The sequence below is a fragment of the Telopea speciosissima genome, chromosome 6 (genome assembly GCF_018873765.1).
Source record: "Telopea speciosissima isolate NSW1024214 ecotype Mountain lineage chromosome 6, Tspe_v1, whole genome shotgun sequence".
Classification (NCBI taxonomy): Eukaryota; Viridiplantae; Streptophyta; class Magnoliopsida; order Proteales; family Proteaceae; genus Telopea; species Telopea speciosissima.
Window position 1 is genome coordinate 64,177,510 of NC_057921.1, and position 15,138 is coordinate 64,192,647.

The following is a 15,138-nucleotide window of genomic DNA, read 5'->3' on the forward strand; positions in this document are numbered from 1 at the left end:
TTCTAAGGTAACCTATTCTTTCTGGTTTCAATTCGTCCTGGGTTGATCTCAAATTTGAATGCAATGGTTCTCTATCAGATCCGAAAATCTGAATCCACTGGAAAATCAAGTACAATTCCCTACAATAAGGACCAATTCTAGAGTGTTTTAGGGCTGATTCCAATCAAATCAATAAGGAAAAACTGATCCGTTTTCTGATTCGATGTTTTGAATCCTTGTTTGAACCCTTGAAGGAACTTGAACAAACCAGAACCTGGCAACCCACGACATACAAAATACAAAAAAAAGTGTACTTTGATCTGATGCTCATTGCTTCTAAGAGAACACTACTGAGTATTATCGTAATTTTTAATTATTTAAGAAAGAGAAGATAAAATATAAAATAATAGAGAACCATACCATTATCAAACCCACCTTTTCTAGTTTTTGTTCTCCCCAAGCCCTAAGAACTAGGGTTAGCTTAAGGAGGCCATGAGAATTATAGATCTAAGTCATCAAACCCATTGAAACCCTAAAATTACTCAGCCAAAAAAAATTTGCTGTTATTAAAATTTTCTTTTCCTGGGTCCTCATATAGTCATATTTATATCTATAGATTTTGTACCGTTTTGTTATCTACGAATCGAAGAATATCAGAAAAAAAAAAAAGGAAAAAAAGAAAAAGAAAAGGAAAGCGCAAGTCATGGGCAAGGAGAGTCACCTCCAAGTACTGGTACGTCTGTGTCTATCTCTCTCTCTCTCTCCCGAGTCCTGTGTGCGATCTTCCCAGTAAGAAAACTAGCTTTTTGAAGAAGGGGGGTCTGATCTGTTCAAAAATTAAAGAACCCATCTCCATTAATTTGGCATTTTTCCAAGGACGGGGCGGAGAGAGAGAGAGAGAGAGAGAGAGGACGCGAGGGCGTGTGTTTATGTACTTTGTGAGACAATGAGAGAGAAAACGCGGGACGAAAAATGAGAGGTACTGAGGGGCCAGAGGAGTTCTTGCGCCCTAGATCACTGGGTTCCCGCCAAATCATCATCTCCGTCCAACACACTGATAGATATTAATCGGGTATCTTTCAGTTTTTTTTCTTTTTCGGTTTGGATATTTTAAAATGCCTTGTTTATATCGTTTTTTGTTTTTGTTGTTCGTTCATTTTTCAAACGTTCAAAAAGAAAAAGTGAAGTACGAATTGTGTGTTTGTTTAGGGTTTGAATTCGAAATCCATGGCAGGATGGTCGATTTTGGCTGATGGGTCAGTTCTAGAGTGCCTTGAAATAGTTCGTTACCTTCAGAGTAATGGCTTCTGCTTGGGTCTTGATGCTTCTGTAAATGAAAGTCTTTCTGGTTGCAAAGATAAGCTTCGATGCTTGTTCGATCACATTCTTACTGTTTTTCTCAAAGAGATATCTACCGGGCAAGAACTTCGGTCCCTACCTTCAATGCTTGGAGATGGACAGTGTGTGGATTTGTTTAAACTCTTCTGGGTTGTGAGACATAAGGGCGGATACGATTGCGTGTGTAAGAACGAACTGTGGTCTTCTGTGGCAGAAGAATCCGGCCTTGGCTCGGGAGTCGCGTCGTCTCTGAAACTGATATACGTCAAGTATTTGGATATATTGGATCGATGGTTACAGAGAATATTTAAAGATAAGGGCTTAAGAAAAGGTTCATCGGACAGTGGTGGAGAACTAGGTGTGTTACCCGCCGAGCTACGGACCGAGTTTGAAGGTATGTTATCGGAGCTGTCTGATCAAATGAAGATAGATGGCGGACGCGTTCAGTTGGATTCAGGGAAGAATGAGTTTCTCTTGCCAGCTATGGATTCAAGGACTCGTGAGTTTCTCTTACCAGCAATGGATTCAGGGAAGCATGAGTTTCGCTTGCCATTTACTGGAGACTCAGATTACACACTTGAGGTGCCTAGTGCAATGCAAGCTGATGATGACAAGAATTATATTGAAGATGACAAAGAAGTTGAGATGTTGGATTGCAGAGCTGACATCGTCTCTCGCAAGAGGGAGCGAGAGTGTTTATTGTCAGGAATGCTGAATTGGGTTATTGAGGCTGCCAAAAATCCTTGTGATCCTGCCATTGGAAAAATACCTGAATGGTCTGAGTGGAAATCTCACGAAGGTAATGAGTTCTGGGTGCAGGCTGTGTTGGCTCGAGAATCACTGTTAATGAGAAAGCTGATTTGCTCAACTGTTGAACAATCCATCTTGCAGGTATATGTTAGTTATTGTTCTTTCTTTTGGCCTTAATTGCACGTTTTACTGATGCAGTATCTAGGCATCAATAGCAATGTCAGGGGAAGAAGAATAGCTTGCAATTTCAGGAATTAAAGATTCCTACTTTCTCTAGGAATCCTAGTCTCACTGGGAATCTTATTCCTACTCTACATTGGAGATCTATTTAAGTAGAGTTCCGTTTTCAATTTTTTTTTCTTCCTATTTTGATTATTTCTATATGTCGTAGCTGAATTAGAAATCTATAAAGTCAGTCTTGTTCTGAATTGATTTCCTTTCATTATGTCAAGTCCTAGTTGGTTTGGGAATTCCGAACACAGCTGGAGGTTTTGAGTTAGTTTAGGAGTTGCTTTTAGTCTTTTATTGGTCAATTTATTAGCGAGTTTGATTATTGTTTCGATGGCGTGTTTGTCCACATCAACGTCCTGTGCGGGACCATGCACAAGATCTTTTGCCATATATATATTTATATTATATATGGGCAAGAGAACGCTATGTAGGCCTCTAGAGCCTGCATGCTTGCGCTGGCCAATGGGAGTGCTCGCGCAAGCATCGACCTGGGCGGGATTCCAGCTGAGATGCTTAGTTCATTTCAATTTATCTTTCTATCATTTTTTTTCCTCTTATCCACCATCAAATCAGGTAAGTGTTTTCTGATTTCTTTTTTGTTTCATGTGCATACCATACTTGCTGGTTTTCAGTTTCTCCATTGATTACATCTGAGATTTTAAATCAAACTTTAAATTTGACAATCGGATAGTATTCTAAAAACACCCACGGTTTCAAAATTTGATCTTTATGTTTTCTCAGAATCTTACTTCAAGTGGGATTTTTAGTTCTACTCTACTTTAATATCTGATTTGATTTTCTGTTTCAGTTTTAATATCCTCATCTTACTGCTGAATCTGTTGGTGTTTAATACTCTTTTGACTGCTGGTTTGAGTCCCATAATAACTGATAGTCACTTCTGGAATTCTGTTTTTAAAGAATTCTACTCCTAATAGGATATCCTTGTAACTTCAGATCATACTCATCTTTTGAGGTGTTGTTCCCCTTCATAAATCAGAACTTCGACCAAGGTTTCACTTCAATCTGACTTGTTGAATATTAGATAGTTAATTTTTTTGAATCTGGTCCTGTGTTTCTTCCGTGCAATTCTGGTTCTCAATTGAGTTTTGAACCTAATCCCTTAGGCTCCTAGAAACCCATCATTTGCTCCTTAAAGCATGGAGTTCAGCTGTACTCACCATAGTTGTCAAGGCGGCAAGGCGACCCGAGGTAGTGGAAGGGTGCCTTAAGTGCTTAGGCAACCAAGGCGCCCAAGTGTTATTTTTTATTTTCCCTCTTTTTGTTCTACAATATATACCTTATATCATAAAAAATCAACATTAAACCACATCAAGTCATCAAAAATCACCACTAAGCCACATCAAGTCATAAGAAATCAACATTAAGTCGCTTCAAATTATAAAAAATCAATATTAAGCCACATCAAGTCATAAAAAATCAACATAGAACTAGAAGACATCAAAACTGAAGAAGCAAGTTAAAACATTCATTTTGTTTATACTGTTCTTGGAATTGGTCATTGTCCTAGTATACCTAGTCTCACATTTAATTTATATTGTTCTTAGAAAATATGATCTTATCTATAAGTAATCAAATTGCTCTTGATTTGGAGGAATGTTCTTGTTCTCTAAGAAGTTTGATTGCCCAAATGATTTTATTTTTACATGAGACTTTTTGTATTAGGTAGAACACAAAACCAGCTTTCCAACAAATCCAAGATTGCTAAAATCTGATTTATATTGAAGGAATTATGTTCCAGTCTAACCATATTAAGTGTCACGAATGCTGTTAAAATCGCTTTGAATGAAAATATTTTTTTTAGATATCACAATAAATGAATATTTATCTCACTTTTGGTTTTTAGCAATGTTTTACCATGTTAAGATTTATGGAATTTTTAGATTTGAGAAAAAACCCCAGTATTAGAAAGTTGAAAATTTCATCTACTGTTGAAAATCCAGTTTTATTCTTGAATTGGGGGGGGGGGGGTTGACTTTTTATCCTTTTGGAATTTTATTTTTTAACTATTTTAATTGGATTCAAATAGGGGGTATTTGTATATTTATGGATAATATCTTTAGTAACTGATTTATATAAATGATATTTGGCATAAATAAGGGCCAAATCTGGTTTGATACCACTAAGGCGATAGTCGCCTAAACCCGAAAAAAATTCCGCTTCGTCGCCTTGGTGACGCTTTGACAACTATGGTGGTTAGTTAGTTACCCAATGCATGGCTGGCTTGGTATCCAATTCTGTCGATTTAGGATTGTGTATTCTCTATCTGCCTGGTTTTCCTTCTTATAACTGTTGATTTTCTCGCCAATGTTTTAAGTTAAACAACTTGGACGATATGCACTCTTCTTCTTTAATTGCTTTATTTAATCGTATCATGGGTAAGATTCTTTGTTATCGAAGTGAGGCATAATGTCTGTTTGTATTTGGATGACCACTCAGGATTCTCAGTTGCATCTCTATAGGATTTCCTGTATCTACATTATACATGCTTGTTGTATAGGTGTTCTAGTAATAATTAGTACTAGAATATAATGATATCTCTTCTGCAGCATCAATCTCCTCCGAGCCAAGTGCCAAATACTCAAATTTTAGCTTGAATTTTTTATTATTATTTTGGGTCACCATTTTATTATCTTGTGGGGCACATTCTTTCAAATTGCACATGCCTTCAACTATATTCTCACTACCTTCTCCATGTGATTATTGGCCTTCCTTGCCTCTTAGCAGAGCATTTGTCTTCATGCAAGTCTTAGCATAGGTCCTTGGGTGGTCTTTCTGTCACATGATGAAGCAACTTAGTCCCATGTCACATGAGCACTGGCAGAGCATGATCTGCCTTTATTGGCATACCGAGAGAGCAGCTTGGGGATCAATTAGAATAAGCCTGAGAGCTGACTAGATAACCCATTAACATAAGTTGCATGGCAACCATTGACAGGTGGCATTGACAGAGCTGGTGGTGGTCAGTGCACATATCTGGAGTGTTAAAAGAGTTGGGATTGGTGACAGTAGAAGATGATCATTGCTAAACTCTAGGAAATAAGCTTGCCCAGTTGGTTATGCCTCTAGCTTTCAACTCCCCCTAATGTTTTCCACTTATTAGAGGGCTATAGTTTTTCTAACTCTCCACCAAAACATAGTCATATGCTGGTGGTTCAGAGATAGATTAGTTAGATGCGGCATGTATGATGTTATCATGGAAGGGATTAAGGCAACAATCCTTATTGGTACAATCAGGGGAGCCCTGGGAGACCAATTGCTGGAGCAATACTCCACCTTGGGATAAATGCTTGCTCTTCAACTCCAGCAAGAAAACTATTCAAGCTGGGTACCACTGATCAAAGACATTTTGTTGGGCATGCATAATCATTGTGTTGCAGCTCTGCTCCATTTCTGTTTCCTGGTGAGCTTGTGTGCCTGCAAAGCCTATCAGCATCTTATTTTCAGCTGGCCAAGATCTTCATTTTGGTGGTAGCAGGAACCCTCTAGCTACAACTTCTCTTACTCAACCTCAACATTGCCTCATCTGTCCCACCTTTTCAGTTCATCCTTCTAAACTCCCATCACAGCAAAGGTTGCACGCTATCTGGGACAAAACCAATTTTTATATATTCTTGTGTATTGTATTAATTTTTCTCTTGATGATTTGTATTTTTGACGCAGAAATTGATCTGTTAATTTAGTTACTGTGACTTTTCTCCATTTGTTTAAGAGCTTCAACGTCTTTAAAACTTTTTTGAACATCCTAGATAGCCAAGGAATCCAGTTTTTGTATGGTTCCACATCTGTATTGGAAATTTTCAACATAATTTTACCCCAGAATCCTCTAAAAATAGCAATATCTATTTTAAATAAGGGTGCAACTTGTTGTCACCAAAGTTGTAATCTTCTTTTAATTGTCCCTTGTCTTATTCCCAAAATTTATTTAATGCGGTGGTAATAAAAGGTTTTCAAAAAGTTAAAAGTTATTTAATACAGTATTTGTATGAAACGACTGGATTTATCCTCATTGGAAAAAAAAAATTGTGTTATCTTAAAAGGGCAAAAAAATAAGGTTAAAACTTCTTAGATCATTTCTTTGATTACAATAATACTTTCCCTTTGAATAATGTACTTGTGAGAGTAACTTGGCTTTGGAACCACTGACTAATTATCCATGTACTAAGAGATGAGATAGTGTGATGCATTAGCTGTTAACTTTCTAATAAAATTTCTACATCAATCCACACACCTATTACAATAAAGAGAATTGTGTTAGACAAGGGATCTTTGTTGTCTTCTTGAATGAATATTATTATGTTCTTTCCAAAAAACAGTATTGGCATGTTACTCTAGCTAAGAAGCCATATTAGTGTTCCTTCAGATTGGGATCTATACATCACATTGAGGATCCACCAGTAAATTCTCTGGACCCCCCCACCCCTCTTCTTCTCCTTTTGGGGAGTAGTAAGCATTATTTCTTCACAAAATGAAAGGTTGAATCCCATGAATGTCATATCTCTGTACAAATGGGCACATATGACTCAATAATGTGAATGTCTTAAGGCTGTATACACACCGGATGACCAATTGTTGATGTATGACTGTTCTATGAGTTTGCCCCAGCTGAGTGGAGGCCTGTTTGTTAAACGATTTAGGATAGTTTTGACAACCAACCCTGCAGATTATGGCCAAGGCTTTAGGTCTCAGTTTCGCCAGGCCACGAAACCGAGTTCGACCGAGATCTCAGCAACTTGGTGTATTTTTTCTCGTCTTGATTCGGTGGTGGGTTTCGGTGGCCATATGGCCAAGATAGGTCCTGAAACTTGATATCCACCCTATTTTAGGCCTTCTTAACACAATGGAAACGTTAGTTTTTACATCCAAAATGTTACTTTGACTTCGGACCCTAGGTTAGTAGTCTACGACGTAGGTGAGCTCTACCCTAGGCTATTCTACGCGATATTTAGAACATATAATTAAAGTAGAGGCGTAAAACAACTTAATTAAGTGTTAGAAATTAAAAAACATTAAACCATAAATCATTTAAGCAATTAGGCATCATATTCATAATCATACATAGTGATTATGAATATGATCAAACTGTTGGACACTCATTTGTTAATAATTGTTAGAAACTTAGAAAGTTACATAGATTAAACAAATACAAGTGTAAGTGTGTATCAAGTCCTACCATTTGAGAGCATAGTTATCAAGGCAGGAAGGCGTCTATGGCGTTTTAGAGGGTAAAAAATCAAGGCGACACAGGCATGGCGGCTAGGCGCCCGCCATGGCACCAAAGGCGACGCCTTGATAATTATGTTTGAGAGTAGCTAGTACCGGAACTAGTGTTGGGCCGGATCATCAAAATCAACATGTTGTTGTTGTCAAATTAAACTCTTGACAAGTACTACCATTTAGATTTTTTTTACCTAACACTGTTCTTGAGATGCAATGCAGCTTCCTCTCTTGATGTTAAAGCAAGCTTCAATCTTGAATCTCCAAGCTTTAATCTTCAGTTGATGTGAGATCTGGCAAAAAAAAAGCACCAAAACCCTCACTTGGAGGTGTTTTTCCTTCATTGCAGAGCAAGAGAGACGAGATTTTGAGATCTTGCACAAATCCTGTATCGCCTACCGTCTTGTCTAGAGACTTGTTGAAACTGAAATTTTTACGAGATCTCGCCGAGATCTTGTACTATATTTATGGCCCTAGGAGATAGCCTACCTACTCAATTAAGCTTATGTCTGCTATTTTGACGTAAACCACATTTTTATAGAGTTGGGTTAAGCAAAAGACAGTAAACAGAATAAAATTAAAATTGGAATAGAATATAATCTGGAGGAGAAATCAAAGATAAAAGATTGTAGGTGAAAAATCATATCTTGACGTAAACCACATTTTTATAGAGTTGGGTTAAGCAAAAGACAGTAAACAGAATAAAATTAAGATTGGAATAGAATATAATCTGGATGAGAAATCAAAGATAAAAGATTGTAGGTGAAAATTCATATCTGCATCTTGTAAGAAAGTTGGAAATGCAATTTTAGGGGATAATATATGGACTAGTCAAAAGAAAATAGATTTATTTTTTCTGTTAAAGGGGTCCGATTGAGATGGGTTGATTTCGTGAAAGGATTTAAGGACCTGATCAGGTGACAACAGAATCAGCAAGAACAATGGAGAAACCTAATAGATCTTTTAAATTGACTTGTAACTTGAGATATGGTTAAAAAAACCAGAAGCTAAAAGGTATTCTAAATGGCAGCAAGAAAATAGACACAATGGCAAAATATCATTGACAATGACATAACTGCCGCAAATAGCAAAGGGATGACTGGAACCAAGCCAAATAGTGAACCCACAGGCAACTTAGTCGCTCTATTGTGTAACCAAAAAAAAAAAAAAAAACTGAATTACATGTCCCACATTTATTTTTTGGGTTGGGGGTGGGGGGGGGGGGAGGAGAAGGTAAGTATAACTGTACTGATGAAACTCAGAAATCAAACTGCAGGTCCAGTATGCTGTACAATTGCAATGGCGGACATCAGGCCCTCCACTAAAAGAAACCAGCCCCTCTCAACACCCAAAAAAAAAAAAACTATCTACTCATTTACAAAAAATCACAATTTAAAAATTCTCATTTCGTGAGCCCCTATGTTAGGGCACAGGAAGTGGACCCGGTTCATCTGCATTTGGATACCCAAATGGGTTTGGGTTCCCAAGGCAGTGCACCTGCATCAATTCCCCCAATGTTGAGAAAAACTCAACCTCAAGTTTTGTAGAATGAGAATCAGCCACCACTCGATTGGCATCCATAAATATCGGCTTTGATGGGGCGATGATCCAGCACATCTCATGATCATTTGGCACAATCTTCTGATGGTCGTCAGCAAAAGAGATATCTTCGATGGGAATCTGATTGTGGGATTTCACAATTAAAATTGGACCGTCGATCAATTCTTCAATTGCAATCTTGATCGGACCATGCACTTCAATTTGATTGTCACTTTCGTTGTCCACCTTTTATTCCACATCTGATCCGGCTTCTGAAGATTGTATCATGCTTGACACCTTATCATAGAACGTGTTATTACTTTCGACAAGCTCCCAAAACCTGTCTTCAAGTCAAGAAGTGTGCTTGCAGTTTAAAGAAACCATCTCTAATTGCAAGGAGCAAATCGTATCGATCAACGTCCATGATGTAGCCTCAGGTTCGGCTCTGATGTAAATAAATAGAATCTCTAAGGGCTATTGGAACATCGAAGGACGAAATAAGGCTAAGATGTAGGCAAGCTAGGAATTGAGACTAAAATAAGGACAAGTTGGAATAAAGAGGCATTAGAAGAGTATAATGGGAAGATAAAAAAGGGAATTAAAAGAAGAATCGAGAAAGAAAAAATAGAACAGAACAGAATCACAGAAAGAAGGGGGCAGGGTAATTGTAGAAAAAACAAATCACTTAAAAGTAGTCAATACAAGAAGGGGGGGGGGGTTAGGGAAGAAGGGAAAAAAAACCTGAGAAGGGTCTCAGTGTTGCAGGGGAGGAGAGGAAATCGCATAAGAAGGGGGGGGGGGGGAGAAGAAACTCTCACACTCACAGCCACGCAAGCTCTCAAACACAATAAACTTAAATCATCTTTTACATCTATTCAACGATGGGGAATTGCACCATATATAAGGAGAAATAAAAGACTTAAAAATAAAGACCAACTCTCTAACTAGGAAACTTATTCAAATAAGGAAACTAAGAACAATTGGGAAACCAAATACCCTACGTAGCTAACTTCTAAAATAAACTAAAAGACATTATTTCCCCAAATAACATAAATTCCTCAAATCCTACTAGATCCAAAAACTCAAACTGGACATGATTCATCTCCATCTGGATACACAAATGGGTTTGGGTCGGTTCAAGGCAGTGCGCACCTGCATCAATATATCCTATGTTTTGTTTATTATATGTTGGTTTTTCATATTAGGCCATTATTAGCAAAACTATATCATATTGCATTGATATGGCTTCTACATTGCATATAGATATAATTATATAAAATTGTCATTGGTATAGTACTTATATCATTAATGCACGCTTAGGGCTCCTAGGCATGAGCCTTGTCGCCTAAGCGCCCCTCCAACACCTTGGGTTGCATTGACAACTATTTTTGATAAGAGAGAAGGAGATGCATGAAAAAAGGGAAGGAGGGGTTGAGATGGACTAAAGATTGAGAAATGCCATATTGGATTTCATTTGGGGTTAACATGAATCTTTTGTTCCTATACAATTGAGTGAAATCTTAGAAAGAAGGTACATTCTCCACGCAGTTGTTTCTGGGCAAAATTGTAAGAGAGATAATCTGGTGGATGTTGAGGGAAAAGGAGTCACATAAATGACATTCTCCACGCAGTTGTTTCTGGATTGGAGGAAGCTTCGAGTAAAATTTTTAAGAGACAAAATCTGGTTGCTGGGTGAAAAGGAGACATGTAAATGTGAAAGAAAGAACTTAAACAAGAACTAAATGACACACTGTATTTGCGCCATTTTTCGATGAGACAACCACAGGTCTGCAATGTTTTACCCATGACATTCAAAGCATAGGCTTTGATATTGAAACCAAAAATCATGAGATGTGTCAAAAAACTATGGGGTTCTTATCTTAAGGGATTCACCTTTAGGATCAGGTGATTTAAACTAACTTTCTATTTCTATTATAGGAATGCAATCATGAATTGTTTAGATTTGATAACGCCATATGCTGATAGTATAGGAATTATTTATAGGGGTTTTCACCTGGGTTATTTGTGACATTGAATCGGTTAGCCTGCATCTCATCAAGTGGAGGTCTGTTGGTGTATGTTGTTTGTTAGAGGTAAAGCCATAACTATGGAGTGATATGTAGGAAACTGAAGGTCTTAAAAGTATATAGCACCCAGAAGGAAAAAGAAAGTAGCAAAATAGAGTGATTAGTGTGCACCTGTTGCAAGGACATGCAAACAACCCCCCTTCCCGCTCCCCCTCTTATCTTGGTCTTAAAACCACAAGGAGGGAGATACTGAGGAACAAGTCATTTGTTGTGCTAGAGTTTCGTGACTGAACAAAATGCACTTAGACCTGTAACTGGGTCAAACCTAGGTATGGTTATTTCAATTTGATTTTGTACTTCTAAGATCAGATATTTGATTTGATTATTGTTACTAAAACTGAGGCCACCAATGGTTCCACAGACCCCCATGTTCTATGCGTCATACAGAACCGCACTGTGTGACCAAAGAAATATCATCCATTAAGTTTTAATCTTCATAGTTTTTAGATTGTTCACTTTTCAGATTGTAAGGACATCATTGGTATGGAGAGTCTTGAAAGGGTCTTGTTGAATCTCTATTATCTGCTGTTTGTGCTTCCGTAGGTTCCTTGTTAAGGTTGGACTACTTTATGATTGGAATAAAATTTTTTTGACTTAGCTCTTCCGTGTATGATATTTATATTTATTTAATTTTTTTTCACTATATGTCTGTGGCTTTTTCATTGCATGTTTTATCGGGGATGGTGAATTTCCTGTTCACCTCCATGTCTAGTATTTCTCTATAATGGATGTGGCACATGTTTCCTAATTAGCTTTCCCATTCAACTGTTCTCTATTCATAGTTGTCAAGGTACCACATGCCTTGATGTTAAGGCAACCAGTTGCCTCATGTTTTGAGGCACCCATTACCAGATGATGAAGGAAATATGCATGCAATATTGAAAACATGCCTGAGATAAGGGAAAATACATGAAATATGGCAAATACACCTGTAATGTGATGCCCACCTTGGGCCCTTGGTCTTGCCAATGTGTATGTGCCAAGGCACCTTGGCCTTGGCTCACCTAGTATGATGAAAACATATCTGATTTTGTCATAGTTGTCACGGTGACTAGGTGACCCAAAGTGTTGGAGTGGGGTCCGGACGCCAAGGGGACACCAAGAAGGTGCCTAGGCAACCCAAGGCTTCGTCCAGCAAGGGGCGCCTGGATTCATATTTTGTCATGAGAAACTTATGCCTATCAAGGCTACCATGCTCTACAGAATTTATAATGTACTGAGGTAGCAACATATACAATATATTAAAAAAAATCTGGTTTCAAATGCTCTTTTCTTATGATATTCCCAATTGATATTATGTACCGAGGATTCTAATGGAGCATTTTTAATGTTTATACATGACGGGATGTATCTTGTAAGTTAGGGACAAAAGAAAACATAAATCTATTGTTATTTTTGTCATAAAATGGCTTCTTAATGAAAAGTTTAACTGTTTCTGTTAAACTTCTATTTTGTGTGTGCAAGAAACCACAAACAAGGTATATGTGCAAGGGCTGTAACACCCATTTGGACATATCCCTGGAACACAGATGCCTCTTCTTGTTTATAATTTTATCCATAGCCAGCTTAGGGGGCTGCCAAAACATGGACTTCACATCCCCCCCCCCCCCCTCCCTCTGTCATCCTTATGGCACTCCAACTTAAGGGTTTAAATTCAGAAATTCGATGGCTTTAATTTTCTGTGCCTAGTCCTGAGGATCCTTTTTAGGTGGATGGTGAATTTTTCCCATATCAGCCTTCCAAGGGAAATAAAACTACTGTTACTGCAGTCCTTGGATTTTTATTACCTTATGCCATACCAGACTTGGTGGTGTTTTCCATAATATTTTGACTTCCAATTGTCTGATCAAGATTATAAGAGAACTCATGGACTTGTACTAGTTTGTTTTGGTCCAAGTCGTTCTTAACCAAGTCACCGTATAATCTTTAGTCAGATTTATCGTCATTTTTAAGATGATCAGCCTGATCAGATTGTCAGGGAGCTAGTCGAGTGACTTGTCCGTCTGTTTTGGGAAACAAAGTTACTTTCTAATCCAGCCTCACTCTGTCAAGATTCTCCATATTTTCCATGATGATCTTACCTTCAGTTACTTGCGGAATATTGTGTTGTAGATGTGCTTGATTTTCCTTGAGGCAAAAGTGTCCTCTCTTCTAATATTGTGTTCAAAACTTGCAGAAAAAGCAAAAGGTGCATCCGTCCATGTACGAGGATCCGATTGCCAGCAATCATCAGTCAACAGAAAGATTGAGGTGCAGCCAGAGAATCATTTTGAAAAATTCTCTCTCACCTGCCCCTTCCCAGTCATCTTCTGCCACTCAAAGTAATCCAAAAATGAACCTTCCTTCTTGCGTTGCAGTGCTGGAAAATTACAACAGAAAATCACATGTGTCTGCTGATTCTTCAACTCCCATTAGAATTGGTGTCTTTGGCGATGATCACCTCCGACAACATGTTGCTGTAGGTCCACTTTGTCAAGCTCAAGTGCCAAATTGGACTGGTGTTCCTTTAGAAAGTGACTCTAAATGGTTAGGGACACAGGTTTGGCCACTGGAAACAGGTCAATATTATACACTCATTGAAAGCGATCCTATTGGAAAGGGTAGACAAGATTCTTGTGATTGCCGACTTCCAGGTTCAGTTGAATGTGTCAGATTTCACATTGCCGAGAAAAGGATGAGACTGAAGATTGAACTAGGATCTGCGTTCCATATTTGGAAATTTAATTATATGGGTGAAGAGGTTTCACTTTCATGGACGGAGGAAGAAGAAAAGAGGTTCAAGGCTGTAGTAAGATTAAATCCTCCATCTCTGGACAGGAGTTTCTGGGACCCAATTTTCAAATGCTTTCCAAACAAGAGGAGGAAAGACTTGGTGAGCTATTACTTCAATGTATTTCTTCTTCGGCGCCGTAGTTACCAGAATCGTGCGACTCCAAAAAGTATTGACAGTGATGATGATGAATCAGAGTTTGGATCTGTGAGTAATGGTTTTGGGCATGAAGCGGTAAAGGTTGCAGACTCCAACCCTGTTGTCTGTGTTCAAAATGAGCAGTGTATTGATTTGGAAGAACACCCCTAGGTGGATTGGAAATCTAGATTCTGCTCAGAAGTGCTCTGTGGTTCTTTATCAGTCAACAATTTTCAGTGGAAATAATCAATCAATGATTTTCAATGGAAATTAAGACGGGGTTTTTTTCTTCCAATTCCCTGGTACAGCATCAATCACAACCTCTGAAAATTGGATTGCTGATGGGCTAAAGATCTTTGTAGTTTTATGGGTGAAACAATTTTGGACAGATGATAACACCCATGCTGGAGCAAAATGCTGTGAGTTGGTTCTTGGTGGTGCATGATGCAGAAGTTTGTGGAATTTCTCGAAATTGAAGCATGAGACACAAGCCAGTTATTTCTTACTCTCGCAGTATATGTTTTCATGATATGCTGTTTCACTCTGGTGGGTGAAGCATCATCTAGTACCGAGACCAAAGAGGTATCCTGGGATTGCATTTTATCTATTTAAATCTTTGCTTGGTAAAGCAAGGCTAACTCAAACTTGAAGAATATGCCAAAAACACACACACACACACAAACAGAGATAGAAAGAAAGAAAGAGAGATAGAGAGTAGAAACATGGTAATTTGCAGATTTAGGTAGATGATGCTTTCTTGAATTTTTTTCTTCTTTTTTTTCCAAGTGGCTTAGAGAGATTGTTTTCTCCATTGGTTTATGCCCTTGAGCATAAGAGGATTTATACTTCTTCCTTCTCTTTATTACTTTTCATTTTCTTTTGTTTTTGGGTTAGGGAGAGGCTGGGGAGTTGGGTTGGGTTTGTTGGCTGAGTGGCTTTTATTTTCCCATTTATATTTTATTTTTGGGAAACGGTTGGGCAAGCATGCTGCGTACTCTTCCTCTCCCCTTTACTTTTTTAGGGCAAGAGAACGCTAACTGGTCATGTAGCCCCTACACCAGCATAGTGGCT

At 38.1% G+C, this 15,138-nt stretch overlaps 1 protein-coding gene across 2 annotated transcripts; it reads left to right on the forward strand.

The window, feature by feature from the left end:
* Positions 1 to 602: 602 nt before the first annotated feature.
* On the forward strand, positions 603 to 14,751 carry LOC122666261 (AT-rich interactive domain-containing protein 2-like). 2 transcript variants are annotated; one of them, XM_043862424.1, is made up of 4 exons: positions 603 to 712; positions 1,189 to 2,208; positions 13,336 to 14,278; positions 14,314 to 14,751. In XM_043862424.1, the coding sequence occupies exons 1-3, from the start codon at positions 683 to 685 to the stop codon at positions 14,236 to 14,238; spliced, it is 1,953 nt and encodes a 650-aa protein (XP_043718359.1). In that variant the 5' UTR covers positions 603 to 682; the 3' UTR covers positions 14,239 to 14,278; positions 14,314 to 14,751. The 2 variants fall into 2 exon arrangements, with proteins under 2 accessions (XP_043718359.1, XP_043718360.1); XM_043862425.1 differs by lacking the exon at positions 603 to 712 and adding an exon at positions 723 to 1,051 and having other exon boundaries at positions 1,190 to 2,208.
* The last annotated feature ends 387 nt before the right edge of the window (positions 14,752 to 15,138 follow it).

What these genes read in the sequence shown, in the direction of transcription:
- LOC122666261 (XM_043862424.1), top strand. Translation starts at nt 683, where the DNA reads ATGGGCAAGGAGAGTCACCTCCAAGTACTG. An exon ending in AGAGTCACCTCCAAGTACTG is followed by an intron (nt 713 to 1,188) that starts GTACGTCTGTGT and finishes GTGTTTGTTTAG; the next exon opens with GGTTTGAATTCGAAATCCAT. An exon ending in TTGAACAATCCATCTTGCAG is followed by an intron (nt 2,209 to 13,335) that starts GTATATGTTAGT and finishes CAAAACTTGCAG; the next exon opens with AAAAAGCAAAAGGTGCATCC.